The sequence below is a fragment of the Babesia bovis genome, chromosome 3 (assembly GCF_000165395.2).
Source record: "Babesia bovis T2Bo chromosome 3, whole genome shotgun sequence".
Taxonomy (NCBI): Eukaryota; Apicomplexa; class Aconoidasida; order Piroplasmida; family Babesiidae; genus Babesia; species Babesia bovis.
Window position 1 is genome coordinate 368961 of NC_010575.1, and position 20714 is coordinate 389674.

The 20714-nt window shown below is 39.5% G+C and overlaps 11 protein-coding genes across 12 annotated transcripts; 7 read left to right on the forward strand and 4 right to left on the reverse strand.

Annotated features, from left to right (window-relative positions):
• Positions 1-176: 176 nt before the first annotated feature.
• Positions 177-2370, reverse strand: BBOV_III001600 (uncharacterized protein; the record flags this gene model as incomplete). The annotated part of the gene is made up of 6 exons (XM_051767643.1): positions 2164-2370; positions 1629-2049; positions 828-1594; positions 736-792; positions 248-698; positions 177-208 (listed from the first exon to the last, which is right to left on the reverse strand). The coding sequence occupies exons 1-6, from the start codon at positions 2278-2280 to the stop codon at positions 177-179; spliced, it is 1845 nt and encodes a 614-aa protein (XP_051623401.1). The 5' UTR covers positions 2281-2370.
• Positions 2371-2928: 558 nt separating this feature from the next.
• BBOV_III001610 (Got1/Sft2-like family protein) lies at positions 2929-4043 on the forward strand. Its single transcript, XM_001611246.2, has 5 exons — positions 2929-3132; positions 3171-3232; positions 3270-3369; positions 3407-3874; positions 3916-4043. Exons 1-5 carry the CDS (start codon positions 2976-2978, stop codon positions 4002-4004), a joined length of 876 nt encoding a protein of 291 aa, XP_001611296.2. The 5' UTR covers positions 2929-2975; the 3' UTR covers positions 4005-4043.
• Positions 4044-4407: 364 nt separating this feature from the next.
• BBOV_III001620 (putative integral membrane protein) lies at positions 4408-5199 on the forward strand (the record flags this gene model as incomplete). The annotated part of the gene is made up of 1 exon (XM_001611247.1): positions 4408-5199. The coding sequence occupies one exon, from the start codon at positions 4408-4410 to the stop codon at positions 5197-5199; it is 792 nt and encodes a 263-aa protein (XP_001611297.1).
• Positions 5200-5649: 450 nt separating this feature from the next.
• Positions 5650-7433, forward strand: BBOV_III001630 (Regulator of chromosome condensation (RCC1) repeat family protein). Its single transcript, XM_001611248.2, has 2 exons — positions 5650-5818; positions 5952-7433. Exons 1-2 carry the CDS (start codon positions 5707-5709, stop codon positions 7397-7399), a joined length of 1560 nt encoding a protein of 519 aa, XP_001611298.1. The 5' UTR covers positions 5650-5706; the 3' UTR covers positions 7400-7433.
• Positions 7407-9552, reverse strand: BBOV_III001640 (plasmepsin V; the record flags this gene model as incomplete). Of its 2 annotated transcripts, none has more annotated exons than XM_051767636.1 (4): positions 7407-7489; positions 7527-7648; positions 7684-7737; positions 7934-8360. In XM_051767636.1, 4 exons carry the CDS (start codon positions 8332-8334, stop codon positions 7470-7472), a joined length of 597 nt encoding a protein of 198 aa, XP_051623402.1. In that variant the 3' UTR covers positions 7407-7469. The 2 variants fall into 2 exon arrangements, with proteins under 2 accessions (XP_051623402.1, XP_001611299.2); XM_001611249.2 differs by having other exon boundaries at positions 7445-7489; positions 7934-9552.
• A 1603-nt stretch (positions 9553-11155) lies between these two features.
• Positions 11156-14377, forward strand: BBOV_III001650 (Ubiquitin carboxyl-terminal hydrolase family protein; the record flags this gene model as incomplete). Its single annotated transcript, XM_001611250.1, has 1 exon — positions 11156-14377. The coding sequence occupies one exon, from the start codon at positions 11156-11158 to the stop codon at positions 14375-14377; it is 3222 nt and encodes a 1073-aa protein (XP_001611300.1).
• Positions 14378-14461: 84 nt separating this feature from the next.
• BBOV_III001660 (uncharacterized protein) lies at positions 14462-15833 on the forward strand (the record flags this gene model as incomplete). Its single annotated transcript, XM_001611251.1, has 4 exons — positions 14462-14857; positions 14894-15116; positions 15151-15691; positions 15734-15833. 4 exons carry the CDS (start codon positions 14462-14464, stop codon positions 15831-15833), a joined length of 1260 nt encoding a protein of 419 aa, XP_001611301.1.
• A 72-nt stretch (positions 15834-15905) lies between these two features.
• BBOV_III001670 (uncharacterized protein) lies at positions 15906-16865 on the reverse strand (the record flags this gene model as incomplete). The annotated part of the gene is made up of 4 exons (XM_051767544.1): positions 16587-16865; positions 16476-16552; positions 16299-16438; positions 15906-16263 (listed from the first exon to the last, which is right to left on the reverse strand). Exons 1-4 carry the CDS (start codon positions 16813-16815, stop codon positions 15906-15908), a joined length of 804 nt encoding a protein of 267 aa, XP_051623403.1. The 5' UTR covers positions 16816-16865.
• A 103-nt stretch (positions 16866-16968) lies between these two features.
• BBOV_III001680 (Pyridine nucleotide-disulfide oxidoreductase family protein) lies at positions 16969-19275 on the forward strand. The gene is made up of 10 exons (XM_001611253.1): positions 16969-17180; positions 17217-17309; positions 17346-17435; positions 17470-17547; positions 17589-17674; positions 17713-18066; positions 18102-18660; positions 18698-18833; positions 18871-18964; positions 19001-19275. Exons 1-10 carry the CDS (start codon positions 16994-16996, stop codon positions 19154-19156), a joined length of 1833 nt encoding a protein of 610 aa, XP_001611303.1. The 5' UTR covers positions 16969-16993; the 3' UTR covers positions 19157-19275.
• Positions 19276-19322: 47 nt separating this feature from the next.
• Positions 19323-19802, reverse strand: BBOV_III001690 (uncharacterized protein). Its single transcript, XM_001611254.2, has 3 exons — positions 19618-19802; positions 19487-19581; positions 19323-19452 (listed from the first exon to the last, which is right to left on the reverse strand). The coding sequence occupies exons 1-3, from the start codon at positions 19752-19754 to the stop codon at positions 19358-19360; spliced, it is 327 nt and encodes a 108-aa protein (XP_001611304.1). The 5' UTR covers positions 19755-19802; the 3' UTR covers positions 19323-19357.
• A 113-nt stretch (positions 19803-19915) lies between these two features.
• BBOV_III001695 (putative integral membrane protein) lies at positions 19916-20638 on the forward strand. The gene is made up of 6 exons (XM_051767040.1): positions 19916-20013; positions 20047-20118; positions 20153-20241; positions 20279-20388; positions 20428-20484; positions 20522-20638. Exons 1-6 carry the CDS (start codon positions 19968-19970, stop codon positions 20547-20549), a joined length of 402 nt encoding a protein of 133 aa, XP_051623776.1. The 5' UTR covers positions 19916-19967; the 3' UTR covers positions 20550-20638.
• Positions 20639-20714: the final 76 nt, after the last annotated feature.

Consider the following 20714-nt stretch of genomic DNA (forward strand, 5'->3'; position numbering starts at 1 on the left):
AATAGTGTGAGGCTTTTACGTCAAACAACCCATGAAATGTAACACACATAAAAAAATCCACTTCATAAATATAATAACATTCAGCAGTACAACTGTTAAATGTATATCCAAGCTCAGTCACACAACATACAATCTTGTGTGTTGGCATAGGAACTAAACAGGAATCTTGATCACGCTTAGTGCCCCTTGATTTCCTTTTCGGTTGTATCTGTCCATGAATTTACTAACAACGGGACAACACACTTACCAGAAGGCAGATTCTTGCTCTGTTCCGAGGAAGTCTCTTTACTCTCCTCATTAGGCTTATGTTCAGACTTACCCCCTCCATTGAGGGAGTTAACCTCCTTTAACTCGTGACGTACCTCCTTAGCTAGGTACGAACGCAAATCGTCAGCTGTTATGGTGTTGTTTTTGAGCAGAGAAACGCATATAACGTTGTGGAAGTTCTCCATAATTAGAGCTGATGTACTGTCAGGATCCAAAGTTCCGATAGATTCACGAAGCACCTCCAAAAGAACTTTACAGTACTCCGGCTTCTTTGCACATACATCATTTATGGTAGATAAAATGCGAGCAGACATACAGGGCATCCAACCCTCGTTGCGGTATTTCTTCATGTCTATAGCAATGCCACTGGTGTAATCGGACTTGGTGACATTACTATCGTACTTCTCTGCCTCATTATGTAGTACCTCTTTCTGATTCACAATGTTCATGGGCTTTATAGAAACTAACTGCATCTGCGATACACTGCGATAGTTCCTTGTTGTTCCCAGATTCTTCAGCGGCGGCCTGTGTCGTTATATTTAGAAACTCATCAAACATACCTCATACTCATTTTCAACAAATTGTATTAATGCCGTTGCTAAGGATTTGCCTTTGTCAGGCGCAGAGGCAGCAATTATACGGTTGAGCTCTATTAAGGTTAACCTAACCTTTAAGTTTAGTTGAACATGCGATTTGGTAAAGGCAGCAATTAAAGTCTTTTCAGCCCCCTCAGCATCCTTTTTAGAAAGAGCGCAACCCCAAGTCGATGGTTTCAAAAGGTAGTCGTCATCTTTTAAAATTTCGCGCTCAACGTCTGAAAAAACCATGTTGGCGGCACTGGTAAATGTCTCCCAGGACATCTCTTTGTCCAATACACTGTGAATCTTCTTTAGATGACTTTCCTTTTCGTCTAATAAGGATGGTATAATATGACGTTGCTTAATGCAAAGTTCAATCAGTGCTGGGTGTAGTTCAGCGTCAAGCATAATGAAGGTCTGCAAATCATTTTCAGTGTCACGCTTCTTAACCATAGTCTTGGCATTATTCAAAAGAGCACGATAATGATCGTTATCAAAATCAGATTTCAATTGACCATTATCCTCTAGCAAGTCTATGCATCTCTGGGCAGTAATGGTTATATACGGAAGATATAAAATGAAGTGATGCTGGGCCAAATTGATCCATCTATCGATATATTTAAGCCTAGAATCAACCGGAGCATCGCTGTTGAGAAGCTTGCCCATTAAAGTGTACGACAATTTCGAAACTATGAAGGTCTCTAGGCAAGTCATGAGAATTGGCGTTTTGTTGCCCTTTTGAGGTATCGCTGAATATCATGAAAACAATACATCTAAACATACACTTTGCGATGTTACCAACTGAAAGTATCATGTTTCTGGGTATATGCTTGCCCTCCGCGTCATTTGCATCACTGATGAAAACCATATGGTGTTCATTAGCATCATCCAGGCCCTCACTCTTAGGTTCGACAATATGCCAGTGCTGACCCCTGGTGTTCATATAGTGCAACACAATGTTGAAAAGGGAGTAAATGTCGGATTCCTTCTCATCAACTACATTAGATTCAAGCGGCCTGTGTCGGGTAAGATATTCAGCTTCCAGCTCAGCACGCTCAAGATTGTGTTTGTGAACATCCTCCTTTACCTCTTCAGCTTTCTCTTCAGGCGCAGAAGTGTCATTTTTACCCATTGAAACATAGTCGAAATTTAGAGCCATGCCATGAACAAAGCCCTCATAAAGTGCCTCATCCAGTGTTTCAACCTAATGAAATTTATGTTATAATAATTCTTATGATAAAAATGAAACATATATGCACATTGGAGATTCACAAGCAGTTTTAGAGATAATTAGACACACACCCATTCAAGAACCTACCTCGCCATTCTCCAGCTCTGATGCAACTGCATTTACCAAATCTGCTATGTCATCTGACCTACAAAATGGCTGAGTAAATGTCCATAAAAGCATTAACAAAGAACAGTATGGCGTCATTTTGATGGGTTAAAGGTGTAATTCGGGGATATCCCCGTAATATAGTCGATAGGTGCTCGTATGCTGGCCTGTATGCAACTTCAAAATGTTATATATAGTTGTGTCATTAGTAAATGGTGTATTGAATTAATTCTTTAGGGTTAATTTCGAGGAAATAGCATAGCAATAGCTGCACCCTTGTGCCAACGGGCGTGTGTCCACTGTCTTATCTCAGGCAAACCATACTCTTAAAATGTAGATTGACCATGTTATATTATAACTATATTCTTTACACATATGTGTAGACACGCTGTTCATTTAAGTATCTGCACGTATCAGAGGTGACTGGAATTAAAAAATTTATTAGGTGTACAAGACTATCGTTCACATCAATTTAGCAGAGTTTATAAAACAATCTTACGTTGTTATAGATGCTATAATTAAGCTTTTAAAGGTAGAAATTGAATCAACACACTGATATTGGAAATTAGCAACACCAAACACACAGAACTCATGACCATTACATTAGAGGTCACACGTGTGATGTATAGTCACACAAATGACTAATTGTTAACGATATAAATTAGTTTTATTTCAGCTTTTTCATCCCCATATAGGCGCCAAAGTTTGGTCTATATGTTGCCAAGGTCAAACAGTGTCTGTCCGTATTTTTAATATTGGGTTTATTACAACATCTATTACATTATATATACAATATGGCATCCGGCTATTTTGGTGATACCTCGGGTGCGTCACGACCAAGTGACTTTCTAAATTTTGAGGCACCTACGTATAACCAGTTTGGTGCTGACTCTAATGCCGATGGCAAATCGCAGGGATTTTCTTATTCATCTACTGGTATTGGTGCTGGCGGTTAGTAATAAATGTGTACAATTAATCTTTATATTCAGATCAAGCACGCTCAGTGTTACCCCCCTCGGTAGCGTCGCCCGGTGCTTTTGGTCGTACGAAGGTCAGTTACGATTTACAACGATAGTGAGATCGCTTAGGAGGATAATTACCTACTCAAGGGAATAGAATTTGTAAGGAACAGTGCTGCTAACATCCAAAAGGGCTTTGGAGATTCAACAAGGAGTAACAGTATACTCGGTATGTATAATCATTTTTAAAAATAAGGTTGTATTAGACAATGGTGCCGCTACATTGGGTGCGGACACATCCCGTTCTTCTTTCTCAGCGATTATGAATGTTGGACGATCTGCAATTGGATTGTCTACGGAACAAAATCAACAGAATTCATGGATGACCTACACCAACTATAAAGCTTGTGTTGTACTATTTATCACTAGCATAGTATTCTTCGCGCTGGCTTTCATGACGCTGCCATTTGTTATTTTTGCGCCGCACAAGTTTGGATTGTTATTCACCTGCGCCACTATTTCGTTCCTTGGTTCACTCGCTTTATTCAAAGGACTATCGGCGTTAATGGAACACATGTTGGATGGGAAACGTGTTGTTTTCACAGCAGCATTGGGTGTCTCAATGGCATCAACATTATTTTTCACTACGTGCTACCCTATTTACATTTTAGCAATTATATCATCCCTAGTGCAGACACTGACACTAGCATCGGTTATTGTATCATATATTCCAGGTATGTTTCAATGTGGCTATATGTTTTATAATATACGTCAGGTGGTGCTGGAGCTCTCAAATTGATGTACGCCTCCATTTGGGAGTTTGTAAAAAACCGTGGAAATGCTTCTACCACGTTACCTATTTGATCACAAAGAAAACTACTTTTGAATTTTATTAGTCACAGCATTTTAAGGTGGAGAATTCCTCTTGATGTTGGAGATACTGTTGTGAAATTGGTTCCGTTTGCCGCCATTCAACGATAGTAATTTTATCGATGATAGATACAAGATTGACTTATCTTAATCGCATTGTAGACGACAATTATTTGCTGAATTAGGTTGTATTTAAGGTAAAATAGATGGGGTCTAGGTTGCATATATCTTCATGTTGCTGCAAAGAAAATTCATACTCCACCCTCTATGTAGCGATGCCCTATAGAGAAATACTGTGTCCTCACATCATATGTAATCTTATAATCGTTCAATTAAGTTATCTCTGGGTAGTAATCTTTTATATGCAAAATTTTATGACCGTTATATATTAGCCAAAATGGTTAGCGCTCAAGAAAGTCGGCGCCAGAAGAAATTCTGGTTAATATTAGGCTCGTGTTTCTTGTTGGCCTGTGCTTTGCTTGGAGTTATTGTTGCTTTTGCAGTTCAAGGATCGGGCGATGAACCGTCCAAACGCTTCTACAAGGTAACGGTTTTCAATGATAAAGGTGAAGAAAAGGTTACGAAGCTCTCTCCAGAGAACTTTTACAAGTCATTGAAGGCAAACATCGAATACATGGGAAGTGATGAGTGTGAAAAGAGCGCAGAGATGCGTGAAGTTTTAAGTGATATATTTGACTCAATCGTGAAGATAGCGATTAAAGATAGGACATCAGCCGGCAATGCAGATTCCGAATCTATACAAGATGGCTCTTTAGAACATAAACTGTGGTATATGGAACAAAAATTCGGCCCATTAACAAAAGCTGTTGAACCAGTTAAAGATGCAAGTACAACGGCCCCTGAAGGTAGTGCTGATGCTGCCATAGCCACGACACACGGTAATACTAAAACACAAGCGGATGCTGAATCTGCTTCAACTGAGCCATCCCAAAAGAAAGAGTCGGTAAACAACATGGAAACAGAAGCAGTATCTACAAGCACTCCCACGACAGTTACTACACCGGAAACAAAAATGCCAGGCAAGGCAACTATTGAACAAACTGGTACACCTGTTGCAACAGAAGGTAGTGATATAGATGTATCACAGTCTCTAAGAGGTACTCTGGCATCCCCTAGTGAATCGAACGGGAAGTTACCTAATGCTCTCGAAACTCATTTCACTACATGAAATTTCGGCATTGATCATACAAAGTATGAATAAACATAATGGATAGCAATTTAATAGTGTTGCGAGTTAATAGTCCTCCCTTTTGTTATATGCGTTTTGGACGAAATGAATAGAAAACCCACGGTTAAAAGAGATTTACCACGGATACAGTAGCCAATTAATATACATAATGGTTCAATATGAATAGCCGGAAGACTCGTCATGTACCAGGTATCCACCATTAAGGTGGTTTGACACAGTAATGTTACGAAAGATATCATTTATGACTCTCCAGCACTAATTTATATTATTCATTTGTACATTATGATGTAATCCTAATTGCCTTCGTTGGATTGGGTTATTAATAAGTGTGTCGATAGAGGTGTTGGCTGATGCTTATGGTTACGGAGTGTCGCGTGGGTCTTCCTCATACATTATCGAACTTCCGTAGAAGATTCTATACGCCGTCGTCATACTTCTAAGCCATTAACTTTCATATTTATTCTAGCTTCAGATGTCAGCCATCACATGATGAGTAGCTGGGTGTGTGAAGTCTGTCTGGTCCCTAACGATGATGTGCCAAGCTGCGTCTGCTGTGCTACTCCTAGACCTAGAAACAAGGATCATGCTAATTTAAAACGTATGTTTTGCATTTCACAAGTGAATCAGTCTATCTTATGTCATAACGTTTGTGCTTCCACAAACATGCGACATATAGCATACATAATAATTGAATATTGTTTTTTATTTATAGACTTTATAACATTTTATAGAAGATGAAGCAGCGAAGGATTATGCAGTAGGAACAGTCAATGATGCCAGTAATGGTCAGGGGAAAGATGTACATACAAAAGACAAGAGGTTGCGTATGGACTTCGATAGTTCAGCATTGCCACACAGTTGCCTTTTTGTTGTTGGTTCGTCAGAAGTAGATCAGTTGCCGAAACATATCTGCGATAAGAGCGTCAATGAAAAGGATGGATCGACAGAATCTTTGTTTGAGTGCTCTTTACCGACACCCCTCGTGGAAAAGGGTATAGGTGCCATTGCACATTTAGCATGCGGATCTCTGCATACCGCAGTAGTGACACGCAAAGGCCGTGTATATACTTTCGGATGCAATGATATGGGAGCTCTAGGTAGAGAAGAGAACTCCAATGTTCCTGAATGCAACCCATACCCTGTAAGGTTGCGCCGCAGTATTAAGAAGGTATCATGTGGTGATAACCACACCTTATTTTTGACCGATGGTGGAACGGTGTATTTCACTGGTGCTTTTAGAGACACTTCTGGCGTCATTGGCATCCCCGACTTTACTGATATGAGTTCACTAAAAAATAAGGGTCATCTAACAACCCCAATCGATTTACCACTAAGTGTATCAGGATCGACAGTCATAAACGATATTTGTTCTGGAGAAAACCACTGTCTATTGCTTCCTACAAGTGGAGTTGGAATTTATGTAATGGGAAGCAATGAATTCGGGCAGCTAATGTTGCCTAAGGGATACGAAGCTATCGTTCCAACTGAAAAGCAGCCTGATCTATCGGATGAAAATTTAATAAAATTGGCATTAACGTGGCCGCAGTTCCTTGTTGTAGAACAATTATTTACCAGCAAGCGTAATCCCACTCGTGGCGTTAAACGACGCAAGCACGGGGATGAATATATCCGACGAATATTTACTGGATATTGTACGAGTTTCATAGAAACAGGTATCTCTCGTCGTATATATGGTGCTGGACGCAATGCACAGGGCGAAGTAGGATGCGAAAGCGATGAATTATGTATTATGCAACCAACTGAGCTGGTGTATTTTCATGGTATAAGGATATCAAAGATTGTAGGTGGGCAATTTTTTACCGCTGCGTTAACCGATGACGGCAATCTGTTCACTTGGGGGAACTGTAGCTATATAGGCCGTAGTATTCAAAATGAACATGATACACAGAAAAGTCCGAAGAAATTGATCTTCTTCAAGGACAATGTGACAGAGCTATTTGTTGGAGCTGACGCTTGCTTTGCGGTAACAAAACGCCGACAATTGTTCGCTTGGGGCTCAGCCCAAAACTACGTACTAGGCAATGGGCGTGATTATACGTTCCAAGTCTTACCAGAACTAATCAATTCTGACCATTTCCCAGGATACAATGTCATTGGTGGAATGGGAGGTTCACAGCATACGGTATTTTTGTGCAACAAAGCCAAGAACACAACATAGAATATTAGGGCACAGGCCTTTAACATCACAGTCGGTTATAATGTAGTTGTTTAGTTTTTTATTAGGTACTTTAATTATTGTTAGCAACGCCTACATCTATTATTCGTAGTGCTATGGAGGAACGAACCCAGTTGGCCATTGCGGAGGTCGAATGTAACATTATTTCCTTTGAAGAATGTGGCGCCCAATACGTTGTCAGCATTAGTTGCATCAATACCAAGGCACCACCAGTACCCACGTCCAGGTATCCTGCCCACTATGCATACAAGTAATATATAACTAACTTTGATGATCGACGTATGAAATAAGACTCGGGTCTCCATTTTATCTGATGTCCGCTGTAAAATCATATCCATATTCATCTATAATGATATACTATTAAGTCATAGATTTATGAACGGTGTTGTATATAATATAATCTATGTGGTGGTGACTGTCTGAGGGAATAGACAGAAAATGTAACATTGGTAGTTGAAGACAATGAAGAATGTAGATACAGAAGTATATATAACAGCATGACCTCATACGACCTACCTTTTAACAGTTAAATATATACTAGGCATTTCATTAATATCTGAAAAACAAATGTTACCCGTAGACTTCTGCGTTCTACAAATATTATGCGGGCTCATACGTTTTATTAATTTCCTTATTTCATCATCTATCGCATTCATGTTTGCAGAAGGCGAAATGCTACTGTAGATACTGATTTGTTCATTGGGGTATTCATCTGTTGCTTTTGCCTTGTCCACCACATGATTTATATTATCAGTTTTATGCTGTAGTTTTTTATTCGTGAGATCATTCTTATTCATAGTTCCACGTTGTTGAGATGTACCTGGTATAGCTTTTCTTTTGGACTCATCACCCAATTTACATTTCCTTCGTCGTTTTCTGTGAAATCTCTTTCCGTGATGGTTATAATTTCTCTTCATATTTCTGCAGAGATTATTATAAAAAGTATGTATAATGTTGTATAGGTCAAGATCCAGTGACGAATTGGTAGATCCTGAATCCAGGATGAACTTCTTTAAGGAAGACTGGATTGTGCATCCAACAAATACAACATATTCAAGGGATATGGTGTATTCATCTTCTCCAGATAATGGTGTCCACACAAAATGTTTAGGAGAACCAGAAGATTCTTCACAACCAGTATCTAATTGACATTGATTATTTTTGGTTGTTCCAAGAGTTAACCATCCCCCGCATTCATTAAATTCTAAAGAAAAACCATAATTCTCAGGTGGAAAGTTGTTTTCAAGGAAGCCTCTGATAAAGTTCAAATTATGCATACCATTTGTTTCATCATTTTGACATGGTTGTTTCAAAGATTCTACCCCATCTCCAATTGACTGTTCTCTTATTCTTATATCCACATCATCTGTATTATCATTATCTCCGGGTACGATCGTATCATTAATGGCGTTGCTGTGGTAACCATTTGCCTCATGTGGCACTATTCTTTTATGATCCTGTTTGGGTCCCAAGCCTAATATGCCGTTTGCCATTTGTTTGTATATTAACATAGTTTCAACGGTTACAACTCCTAATTGAGGTACACGATACGGTACTATTGTAGTGCTGTTGTCTTTAAACCGAATATAGTCACTAGCGTAAATTCCTTTGACGACACTATTTTCAGCATATGCTTCATCAAAGCAACAGACATTTAACACTTCTCCATCATTCCCATTACTACCACCCAATGCTTGACATTGTGAACTCAATCCCGATATAAGAGTTGATGTTTCCGATTTCATTAAATTAAATGGTCTACGTTGATGTCTTCCACAATGCTTACATTGTGATCCCGACAACATTATGTTTGGTGATCCGGTGTCCACCACTACAGTTTGGAACTGTGGTGGTGTTCCCAATTCAATATTTGTATAATAGTATGCTACATTATGCAAATCTCCGTGAAGTTCCACTTTAATAGGTCTGGATGAGAAGTATATATCATTGGTTCTCTTTTCATTTTCCCGTGACACTAGATTCTGATTTGTACAAATATGGGAATCTTCAGCATGAACAAAGTCTAAGACAATAATTTTAAAAATAGAAAGGATAACTATATATAGGGCTGGTTTCAATATATATAGGGGGATATAATAAAAATGTTGTACGTTGACAGAATGATTCCCAATCATTGCATATATATAAACAATACATTCATAAATTAATATAGAATTTCATATAGTTATATTCAGATTTCCAACATTTGTTCATACATGGCAGATCTTATGTTGAAAATTCTAAACGTTAACAATATGTAGATCTACCATAGAGAATGTATATTCATACAATATGGATAGTGTTTTCAATATAAAAATTAGTTTGTCTTACTACTGCAAAATTTCTAACTGATTCGAAAGTTGGGTTAATACATTATCATGTTGATGTAATTTCACCATTTACACTGCTGCTCAATTCTCATACAATTTTCAATATATAATATATATTATTGACACTTGCAGTAGATTTACCCTCATTGTGATGATTTTAAATGGGACACCATATCGTTTAACGGTAAGGTATGGCATTTAATATGGATATGTATCAGAATAAATCGATAAAATACAATAACTGATGGATTAATGGCGCATAAAATGCATATGCATAATAAACTTTGTTTATACATCTCTTGTGATATGCGTAAATATTTCCCATCATTGGATCGGATAACCCATGGACAGAAAGGTGATATTTGTATTAATCTATTAGACATGCCATGCATCATGATGCAGTCTATACATAAAATTTATATGTTGAGGAAATCGGGATCAAAAGTAAGAAAAACATAATTTCATCATACCTATCACATATCCCCAACAATATGGTTTTAACCATCTGACTTCTTTTTGTTTTGACAACTTGTTCGTCTTATGTGATACTAAAATACATTATGGTATTAGGATAATAAGTCGTAATAAAAAATTATGAATGACAGGCATAGGGATTAAGGTTACGATTGGATGCAGAATAAAAAACAATTTAGGAATATATACTTTAGAGACATGATACACTCCTAAAGTACCATTTCTTCACTTAAAATGTGACTCATAACTCAAACAATGAAATGATGACTGAGAAAAATGACATTAAGAAATCATGGAGACCAACAAAGCAGCAATATGGACACTAATTTTAACGAAAGGATAACATTATTTTTTGATTCAGCCTTGAAAAAAAGATAATGAACTAAAGATTATTCTCCATGATGCCCACCAATTTGGATTATCCTATATAACATTCCAAGGCATATATGTAGTTTAGAATTACACTACCAGAATACACATTTAGAAAATCCTGCTAGCTGATGCCTAAAACTGACATTTAATGATGCATTAGCTTAAGAAGGAAGGAAACTGGCGATTGAGTACACCTAATTTTAATCAATGCGTGCCGTGCACATAGACAACTATAAAAATGAGATCTGGCGTTACTCCATATAAAAGTACACCGAATTACGTCAAAATATCGATGTGTAAAGGAAACTTTTTATGAAGTATCACACCTACCACATATGATGGACTGGTCTGCGCGTAGCGCTCGGCGTACTGACTTTGCCACTTGCGCCGGTTGGCGGTGCTGAATCTCAAGGCAACAATATTTCTAGACACGCGAGAATCAGATGGATCGCGTAAAGTTGTCTTCTGAGTCTAATTACATTCGGTTTATTACTATCAGGTCCCCTTATCGTGTGTACGATTCTCATGGGTTACCGCAGTTTTAAGACACACATAAGATACCATGACAGATAGGTGGAAAGATAACGTTAGTCCTTGGGCTATAGGGGAACGAAGGTCACTTTTTGCAACTAAAAGAGCCGGTCAACTCCATCGTAATGGGTTATCAAATGGAGGTATGAAAATGCATGAAAACTCTGAACGCCAACCACGTTTATGGAGCAAATTATCCTCTTCTGTAATAAATGGAAGCGACTCTGCTGCATCCAGACCGGATCAGGGGTCGTTTACAACTGACTCAAGCAGGAGGGATCCTTCGTCAATTCCCGGAAACTCAAGGATTATTTCAACTGTTGACACAACCAAGAGAGCTGATGACAATGCAAAATCGGATGAATATCGACATTTTCAGGAAATTCCTGCTGTTGATGAAATCGTACATCTGCTTCCCGATACGTATTCGGAAAAGCTTATGATACAGCTGATAGATGATCGATTATCATCCCCCAAACCTCACAAGACTAACTCTATAGATGCTGAATCGCGTGAGACTACCGCGGATGGAGAAGCACTGACTGATAGATTATCATCAATAAGAGACTTAGAACCTCCTTTGGAGGAAATTCCTGTGGAGGACACTACACATGATATACAGGAACCAGCTGGTAAAGCCGCAGATTTTATCGCAAGAGTAGGATCCAATCCATTTGCCATATTCCGATTGAAACACGCTCGCAGCGTTGTGAATGTTGGAGAAACAGAGCTATCCCATGTGAAAGCTGTTATATTATCTAAACGTCACTCACCAGAGGAACTACATTCCCTTTTTAAGTCTTCGATATCTGTAACAAACGTGCAGATGATGCGCCTTATATTGCAGTTTCTGCAAGATATAATGCTTACTGATATCACATATCGTGAATTGTGCGTTCGTATGATGGAGACTGCGCTGGTTTATCATCCAGACGAATTAGTTCAATGCTTTTCTTGTGTTCACATTGCAACACTGTTCGAACCAGAAGTAAATGACGATGTAGGCGGTAGATTCATTAGACTGTTCCTGTCTTACAAGGCTACATTTGGGGCATGTGGCAAACAGGATGCAGGTGTACCTACGTGGGTTAACAGCAAAGGATATTTCTGTTACGATACAGAAAATGCTGACACATCCGATCTCCCACCTGTTCCACCACGAATGATTTCATCCTATAACAACTTTCAAGTTGAAACAGAAGGACTGGATGGTACAAAAGTACGTAATGCTAAATACCCTCCCTTTGCCGGATCAGATAATAACCCCTTTATCGGTTATGGTAGAATAGAATCATTGACTCTTTTGAAGATATGTGCTGACAGAGCGGGTGTATCGTCAGTATTTGACATTCCTGCTTCTAGACTACGTGATTGGGTTTGTACCATATGGTATGAACTGCCTGCAACACGGCCATGCTTACCTTTGATGATGACATGCATAAATTGGATAAATGCTTGTGATGACCCTATGTTCCTCAAAGATGCAGCTTTTGCGTTACTTAAAAAGGAATTGAGCCTTAGGGGTGATTTTGAAGGAGGGCGACTCCTGATGTTGGATCTTTTATCCTTTATGGCAAAACGCTGTGGCGTTGCCAGTGTTGAGCTCAGCAGGATTGTTGACATGTTAGCTGAGGGAGAGGACAATATTTTATACGCTGTCTTAGATTCCATTATATCAAACAACTTCACCGAAGATTCTATGCTTAACCTTTGGTGTCTATTATGCATTCTTCCATGGCCAGTTTCTTCGCCAGACAGTGCAATATGCCGGCTGCTTTCATCAACATTTTTGATCTATTATCAGCTTGCCTATAATGCTCTAAGGGATGAGGGACCGTCTATACACTTCAAAACAAATCCAATGGGACTTATAGAAAATGCTCTGCGGATATGTGTATGCCGTTGTTCGTCACCAATACTATCAAAGGATGCATTATTGCAGACGATACTTCTTGTAGAACTATCGCCTCTACCCGCGGTAAAAATGACCAATGCACCTTTGATTTTATCCAGCTTATGTCCATTTCTTTGGAAGTGTCACTTTGTTTGGTCTAATTGTGGACGTGATGCTGATAAGGATAGCATAATCGCTTTGCGCCATCTATACAACGTTTTGCGCACGTGTGTGTTTTGTGAACCTTTGAACAGTGCTTCTGATGAATTGGGGACCCGCAAAGTACCAATATTTCCTCGTGTTCAATTCGAGTCTGATGAAACGATGTCCGCAGATGTTGAGAGTTTCATTGGGGCTTCGAAAACACTGGACCCTTCGTTGAGTGATACCCCTAATGAAGTGATAGAGGAACAAGTAATGCCTGAAGTAAAGATTCCAGTTTCGAAGACAATTTTAGACAGACCACGCGGACTTCGCAATTTGGGTAACACTTGTTATTACAACAGTATGCTCCAAGCTCTGTTTCATACACGAGGTTTTGTTCACGGTCTGTTTGAACTATCCGAAGAGAATGATTATGTATCGGTATATAAGCGTATCTTCCACAAACTTATGAAGCGTGGGAAAAAAGTGTTTGATCCTCGTAGTGGTTATAAGATGCTCCCCTCTCAGTGGACATCCCGTTGTGAACAACAAGATGTAACTGAAACTTTAGCCCATGTTATGGAGGAACTTGATCCGACATTATCATTACGACGGCGGATATTCGCTGGGTTAGTTCTTCGTCGTGTGAAGTGCCTAGGATGTGGTAATTTAAGTGACAACCGAGAGGTTGTAATGGATTTTACATTTCCTGTGAATGGTTTGCGTAGCATACAGGCCATGTTTGATGATTTTTGCAAAATAGAGACACTTCGTGGCGGTAACCGTTATTTTTGTTCGAAATGCGATTCCTACCGCCGTGCAGAGATGTGGAACGTTATTGCATCACCACCTGCCCATTTGATGATTGTTCTGAGTCGTCATATGTGGCCCATGGGCTCCAAAGCTCAAGGAGTTCACTCCGGTGCTGGTAAACTGCTGGAGCACATCACTATCAACGACAAGCTGCAAATATATGACTTTGATTACACTCTTTATGGGAGTATTTTCCATGTTGGTGTCGATGCATCATCTGGTCATTACTACTTTGTTGGTCGTGATAGTGAGGGCTACAGCAAATGGTACATTTGCGATGATTCTCAGGTCCGCGAGGTTAACGAGACGACGGTGAACGACATAAGCCAAAACACGTACAATTCTGATGTGCCATATGTCTTATTTTACCGTTGTGCCCAGGCTCCTCCTACCCCGCTTTAATCCAAATGGGATTCCTTTATTGTTCGTCTTACGATAACAACAGTTTGTTAAATCTGCAGTCATAATTTGACTGTATTTCTTAATATGCTAAAATTATTATTTTTAATACTGCTTTCATCATTTACACAGTGTCTAGTTATCCAACATATAGGTTACATAGGTCAATGGCCCCGCGACGTTGCTACAGCAAATAGCTACTTTAAAGGACGATACAGAAGCAATACCACATCTAATCAGGTGTTATTGGCAACGCCATCGAGTGATGTGTGCGATAACAATGGCGCGCATATAAATGATTCCGCCAGTACACCAATACAGGATAATGTAGAGAAGACGGTGTTTTTATTAGAGCCACGAGGCTTTTGTGCTGGAGTTCGCCGTGCAATAGAGACTGTAGAAGAGGCTGTTAGAATATTTGGTCCTCCTATTTACGTAAAACATGAGATTGTTCACAACGAGTTTGTTTGCAATACTTTGAAGGTATGTCTAATCACTTGTTATGTCAGTAGATTGCAGAAAAAAGGGGTAATATTTATTGAAGACATTGAAACAGTTCCTGAAGGAAGTATATTAGTTTTATCTGCCCATGGAGTGCCACCGTCAGTTCACGAGATGGTTAAGAAACGCAATCTCGTTGAGATTGATGCCTCATGCCCACTTGTGAACAAAGTCCATGTCTACGTAAGGAAGAAGGCAGAGGAAGGGTACAAAATTATATTGATAGGGCACAAATCACATGGTAAGTTATGTTGCTATCTTTGCATTATTTTTAGTTGAAACCATTGGCACATTGGGCGAAGCTCCCGATGTCACTACAGTGGTGGAAACTGTGGATGACGTGGACCGTTTAGAATATAGTCGGGATACTCCTCTATTTTATGCAACACAGACGACGCTTAGTGTTGATGATTGCAAGATAATAAAGGACCGTTTGCTGGAGCGTTTCCCCTGGATTGAGACAATTCCTAGTGGTTCCATTTGCTATGCTACGACCAACAGACAATTTGCTGTTCGTGATGCGTGCAATTTTTGCGATTTGGTATTAGTTGTTGGCAGCAGTTTGTCTTCAAATGCGAATCGTTTGGTTGACACCGCTAATCTACGCAACGTACGTGCCCATTTAATACCGAATGCTGATGCCATCACCGAAGAGTTGATTGGTGATGCTCGTAAAATCGCATTGTCCGCTTCCGCTTCAACTCCAGATGAGCTAACTGCGGATGTAGTTAAGAAGTTGGCCGTTCCACCATACAATTACAATATTGAGATCTATCATAGTTGCGATGAGCGTGTACCAAAGTGGAGATTACCAAGGTAAGCAACATGCCATATGTGCTGATGTCAAAATTACTACAGAAACTTGGAACTCTACATCAAGGAACATGATGCAAAGATGCAGGCAAATCTAGAATCATCACTAGTGTCGCCCCCTGTAAGCCCGGGTGTCAGCACATAAGTATCAATCATAGATGTTGTTACACAGCATTGACCGATAATTTTTGTGTAAAATTTACATTAGAAATGTCGGTTAAACATCTCTGACGACAGCATTTTCTTGCCAGAATGCGACCGATTTAAGGTAAGCTTCATGGTCCAGGGGCACTCCACTTCCGCCTTCAGTGATCATTGTGTTCCGGAACATAGTTATCGGCAACATGGGTATTTCATGTTCCACATTTTGCGGTTTGATCGACACTACATAGTAATCATAATCATCCTCTGGCACATGTTCATTACGCGCATTATTTTCCTTAATAACTTGCTCTCGTGAGTAAAGAATTACATCGAGATAACTAGCTCGAACTAGTTCCTTCTCAACGGTTGATTTAGGAAACCATCTAGATAAAACAGGCAGTTCTGTTTTTGTTCGTGCTACGTATCCAGATCTGCTGTGATTATATTTCATTGCCATAGTTCATACCTGAGAAGATGGATATTTTCATTGGTGATAGGAAGGTAGCCAGCGGTTACATCTGTAAAGTTTTCCACAAATAGATGTTTACAAAACGGGGCATATCCATCTGTTAATTTAGCCTCTCCCCTTTTAAGGCGTGATACTAGCTGTATGTATAATATAAGAACATTAGGTAACCGATACCTCCTTAAGAAATGTTTCCTTTGTACAGGGTATATAATTATCTTGCTTTTGATCAAACTGCTTGTAGCAGTATGGTTCTGAACAATTTAATTCTGAGCAATGTATGCATACCTAATCCTACTGTGAAATTGAAAGAATTGGAGCCCATTTTCGATTGCATATGAGTTTTATACGTGTGTTTTATTACTTTATGTACATTTTTGTCACATGCGGATGGCAGCTGTGACACGGATTTAAAAAATGTGTTGCCTGTATTGATGAGACGGAAGGACATGGAATGTAGGATGAAATTAAAATTGATAGCAAAGAATGACAATGGCACTATATGTCTAAACAGCATGATCCGAATCACAATATTTTTTTTTGTTTCTAAAATGTGTCAGATTGAATATTTGAGCATGGCATTGTCGCACACTGGGTCTTCTTGGGGTTTTCTAATGATTGAATGACCACACATAAAACCGAACTCATTGCACATAGATTGCTGGCTATTCAGTGCGTTAGATACAGTGTTCAAAATGCGCGACATGTTGCGTTTTTTTGTCCGCTCTCTCGGGAGGTCGGCAACCTATGCAAGGCAATATGGCTCAAAGTTGCGAAATGTAGTGAATTATACTACCTACAAAGCCCAAAAGACTACGCCAATATCTTCAGTACATTTAGTTGCTGCAACAAGTGGAATAACATCATTATTCTTTGCCCAGGGTTGGTAAATATATTATTTTTTTCATATAGTTTTAGATAAGAATACACCTCAGGATTTAGAGCGTGTGAAGATTGGTAACGTCAGTGATTTTAAGGATGGTGAGATGCGTGAGGTATTAGTCAACGAAGGTATGAGAATGCACGTATATATATCATGATATTTAGGTTGTGACCTTCTGCTTGTAACGAAGATAAAAGGCCAAATATACTGCACGGGAGCAAAGTGCCCTCACCATATGGCATCATTAGTTGATGGTATGTAGTAGATTGTGTTAACACATTTATATAGGTGGTTGCACTGAGGAATATCTCATTTGCCCTAAACACAACGCCAAGTTTGACATCTCCAGCGGTGAATGTGTAAATGGTAAATATATGCTGTATTCTATGGGCTAATATGCACTATAGGGCCTTGTTTTTCATCTATTCCAAGTTATAAAGTAGAGGTCGAGGGTGATGAGGTATACGCTTACCTTCCACCATCACCCATTGATGTGAGTCATATGTACCAGTGTCCACATATCTTGCACAGGACGTTGTGGAGCCAAAATGCAAAGTAAAACCTGGAAAGGATGAGCGTGTATTTGTGATTTGTGGAGGAGGTGCCGCTGCTCATGCTGCTGCTGAGACTTTGCGTTTGGAGGGATTTGGTGGACGTATAATTATTTATGGTGATGAGCCACACTTGCCATATTATCGTCCTCATCTTACCAAGCGTATAGAATCCAAAGGATATGCGGAAGTGGCTGAAGAGCAAGCTTTAAGGTCTCCACTTTGGTATCGTGCTAATCAGGTTGAATATCATGGCGGTAAGCGGGTAACCGCCGTGAGTCACGAAGATAACACGATAACTTTGGAAGACGGAACTTCAGTCAAATATGATAAGGTATGTTCACCAAAATGTGCTATCAGATTATTTAGGTACTGGTTGCAACTGGTTCTGTAGCCTTTGTTCTGCCCATGAGTCGTGATCTCGGCCCGCTGAAAAACCACTTTACTATTCGTACTGTTGATGATATGGAACGCATTGTGAAATACATTAAACCGAATATGAAAGTGGTGATTGTTGGCGCCAACTTCGTCGGTTGTGAGATGGCGTCCTCACTGAAGGATAAGCAAGTGAACGTCACCTTGATTACCGACATGGCCGTTCCTATGAGTAATATCATTGGTGAACGGGGCGGTAGCGCTATAATGAAGCTGTTACAGAAAAATGGTGTAAAGGTGTTGACTAGTGAGATGGTGAAGAACTACAACGTAAAGGATGGTCGTATTACCCATGTCGTCACTGCCAAAGCTTCAGTGGATGCTGACCTGGTTATAGAGGGTGTCGGTGCAAGGGTTAATATGGATTTACTCAAGTGCGCACAGAAGAATCGTGACGGTACTGTAAACGTTGACGGTGGCATGCGTTGCGTTGGTTGTCCAGACAACGTCTTCGCTGCTGGTGACATTGTGACATATCCTTACCATATGGATGGTTGGTCCATATTGTATAAAAATTCAACACTATGCAGGTCAAAACATTTCCATTAAACACTGGAACGTCGCTTTACAGCATGGCCGTGTAGCAGCTAAATCCATGCTTGGTAAGAAGGCAACTATGAACATGATTCCATTCTTCTGGTCCGAGTTTTTCTACAAGGGCTTTAGGTTAGTAAATGTGTAGTAGCATTAAACATGCCTATAGGTTTGCCGGGGTTGCAAACGGGGTGGAGGATATTGTATATGAGGGTGATGTGGAGAATTGCAAATTCATTGCATACTATGTTAAGGCATCCAAGGTATGTGTTGTTCTTCTTTATAAAACGAGTGTATAGGTCATTGCCATGTTAGCTATGGGTATGGACCATATAGGTGCGCAGCTGGCTGAGGCTATGGAGAAGGGTTGTGCTCCTTCCTACTCGGCACTTAAGCTTGGTGCAGCTAACTCGGACACGATGATGCAATGCTTAAAGAAGCGTTTGGTCAAGTAGAATGGATCACATTTGTTTAAAAACCAAACTAAAACAGCTACATCATCGTATAATTCCGGAAATCAACGACATCTTTTTACGAGTTTGAACGTACTAGCATGTTTTAAGTTTTTTAATTTAAAAGCGATGAGTTTATTTTATTATTCGATTAATGTGACTTATGATACGCACGGTATAAATATCATACTTTCGAAACTCATTTCAAAAGTTGCGCATAGTTTCGTATGCATCGGTCTCATACGCTGGTAGATTCTGTAGTTCCTTTTGGCGTTCGGCTAAGTCATTTGAAATGAAATCTGCGTCGGATGAAAACACGATCGAGTATATTACCCTTTGGATTCTCGTAATGGAATGCCCTTCCGCCGTATACCTCTACGAAGGGCAGTCGTGCTGCATCGTTGCTGTTGTCTAGAATAACTGTCCCTCTGTAACTCGTCACAGATCCTACCAATTCAACCTACCCATTAGATACTTCATTGGCGTCATTATGAGCAACATAAGGCGTCAGTGCTGAATTATTGCGATGTGTTGATGTGCAGCGTCCCAAGTGTGTAAGGGAGCTTAGAAGTGTGACAAAGAAAGAAATCCTGTAGACCATATTAGCTCGACTTCATGGTATAGACAGCGTATATTGCATTCATGTTTGTTTTTAAATTAGATGTGTTATCGTCTGCTTTACTAATGGCGACCTGTGTTGTGGTGATGATGTGTTAAGTACTTGTTGCAAGCAATTTTCATTAATTGTCTTTTTTGCATCAAATGAGACCTATCTGAGGATTGTATTTGCTTTAAAATAGGTATATATGGGCAGATGGCTTCACAAACCATTGATCGGCGCCCCAAACCACTCTTTCGCGGTATGCTTATTACTGAGCAAATAATATGTACAGCGCTAAATCGCCTTGAGCAAACTTTAAATATTGCTTTTGATTCGGAGTTGAAAATACAGCGTCGAGCTAGGTGTAGGTATATGTTCAATTGTTTAATTTGGAACAGTAATTGCTCTTGTGGTTCTTGTTTCTAGCGTTGCTTCTTTGGTCCACGTCATCCGTAGTCTTATACATGGGTTAGAAAAACACCGTGAGGTATGACTGTTGGTTTGTAGCTCTTTATTGTTTACAGGTAGCTAAAGAATCGTGGACTGTGCGTTACGTTCCTACTGTTTGTTTTGCTGCTTTCCTCTATTTCTTCAAAAGTACTTCATTTCGAAGAAGTCTATTTTGTTCTACCATGTAGGTCATTTTCAGTTTCTACTTCAATCTATTACTTAGATATTTAGAGCGTCTTAATTTTTCTTTATTAGATTTCAACCTTAGATTCTGCAGCAAGTAGGTTATTTGCAACAAAACATCAATGCTTTTCAAGGAGCAAACGATTGGAATTTATTCAGTGAATTGTATACAGCTCACATTTGGAACGTACAACATTGCCAGCTGACCAAAAATCGGTCGCTTAGTAATTATTGTGCTTCGTATAATCGTGGTAAAGCATGCTTTGAAAGACAGCTGTTTAATATCGCAATATTATAACGTGCCATTATATGTTACCTTGTTTTTGT

Coding starts and splice junctions, on each gene's coding strand:
- BBOV_III001610 (XM_001611246.2), top strand. CDS start 2,976: ATGGCATCCGGCTATTTTGGTGATACCTCGGGTGCGTCACGACCAAGT. Junction 3,233..3,269: donor GTGCTTTTGGTCGTACGAAG/GTCAGTTACGAT, acceptor GAGATCGCTTAG/GAGGATAATTACCTACTCAA. Junction 3,875..3,915: donor TATTGTATCATATATTCCAG/GTATGTTTCAAT, acceptor AATATACGTCAG/GTGGTGCTGGAGCTCTCAAA.
- BBOV_III001630 (XM_001611248.2), top strand. CDS start 5,707: ATGATGAGTAGCTGGGTGTGTGAAGTCTGTCTGGTCCCTAACGATGAT. Junction 5,819..5,951: donor GGATCATGCTAATTTAAAAC/GTATGTTTTGCA, acceptor AACATTTTATAG/AAGATGAAGCAGCGAAGGAT.
- BBOV_III001680 (XM_001611253.1), top strand. CDS start 16,994: ATGCGCGACATGTTGCGTTTTTTTGTCCGCTCTCTCGGGAGGTCGGCA. Junction 17,675..17,712: donor TTCCACCATCACCCATTGAT/GTGAGTCATATG, acceptor TATCTTGCACAG/GACGTTGTGGAGCCAAAATG. Junction 18,661..18,697: donor ATATCCTTACCATATGGATG/GTTGGTCCATAT, acceptor AACACTATGCAG/GTCAAAACATTTCCATTAAA.
- BBOV_III001690 (XM_001611254.2), bottom strand. CDS start 19,754: ATGGTCTACAGGATTTCTTTCTTTGTCACACTTCTAAGCTCCCTTACA. Junction 19,582..19,617: donor GCCAATGAAGTATCTAATGG/GTAGGTTGAATT, acceptor GACGAGTTACAG/AGGGACAGTTATTCTAGACA. Junction 19,453..19,486: donor CCATTACGAGAATCCAAAGG/GTAATATACTCG, acceptor CATCCGACGCAG/ATTTCATTTCAAATGACTTA.
- BBOV_III001695 (XM_051767040.1), top strand. CDS start 19,968: ATGGCTTCACAAACCATTGATCGGCGCCCCAAACCACTCTTTCGCG. Junction 20,014..20,046: donor CCCCAAACCACTCTTTCGCG/GTATGCTTATTA, acceptor TAATATGTACAG/CGCTAAATCGCCTTGAGCAA. Junction 20,242..20,278: donor GGTTAGAAAAACACCGTGAG/GTATGACTGTTG, acceptor TATTGTTTACAG/GTAGCTAAAGAATCGTGGAC.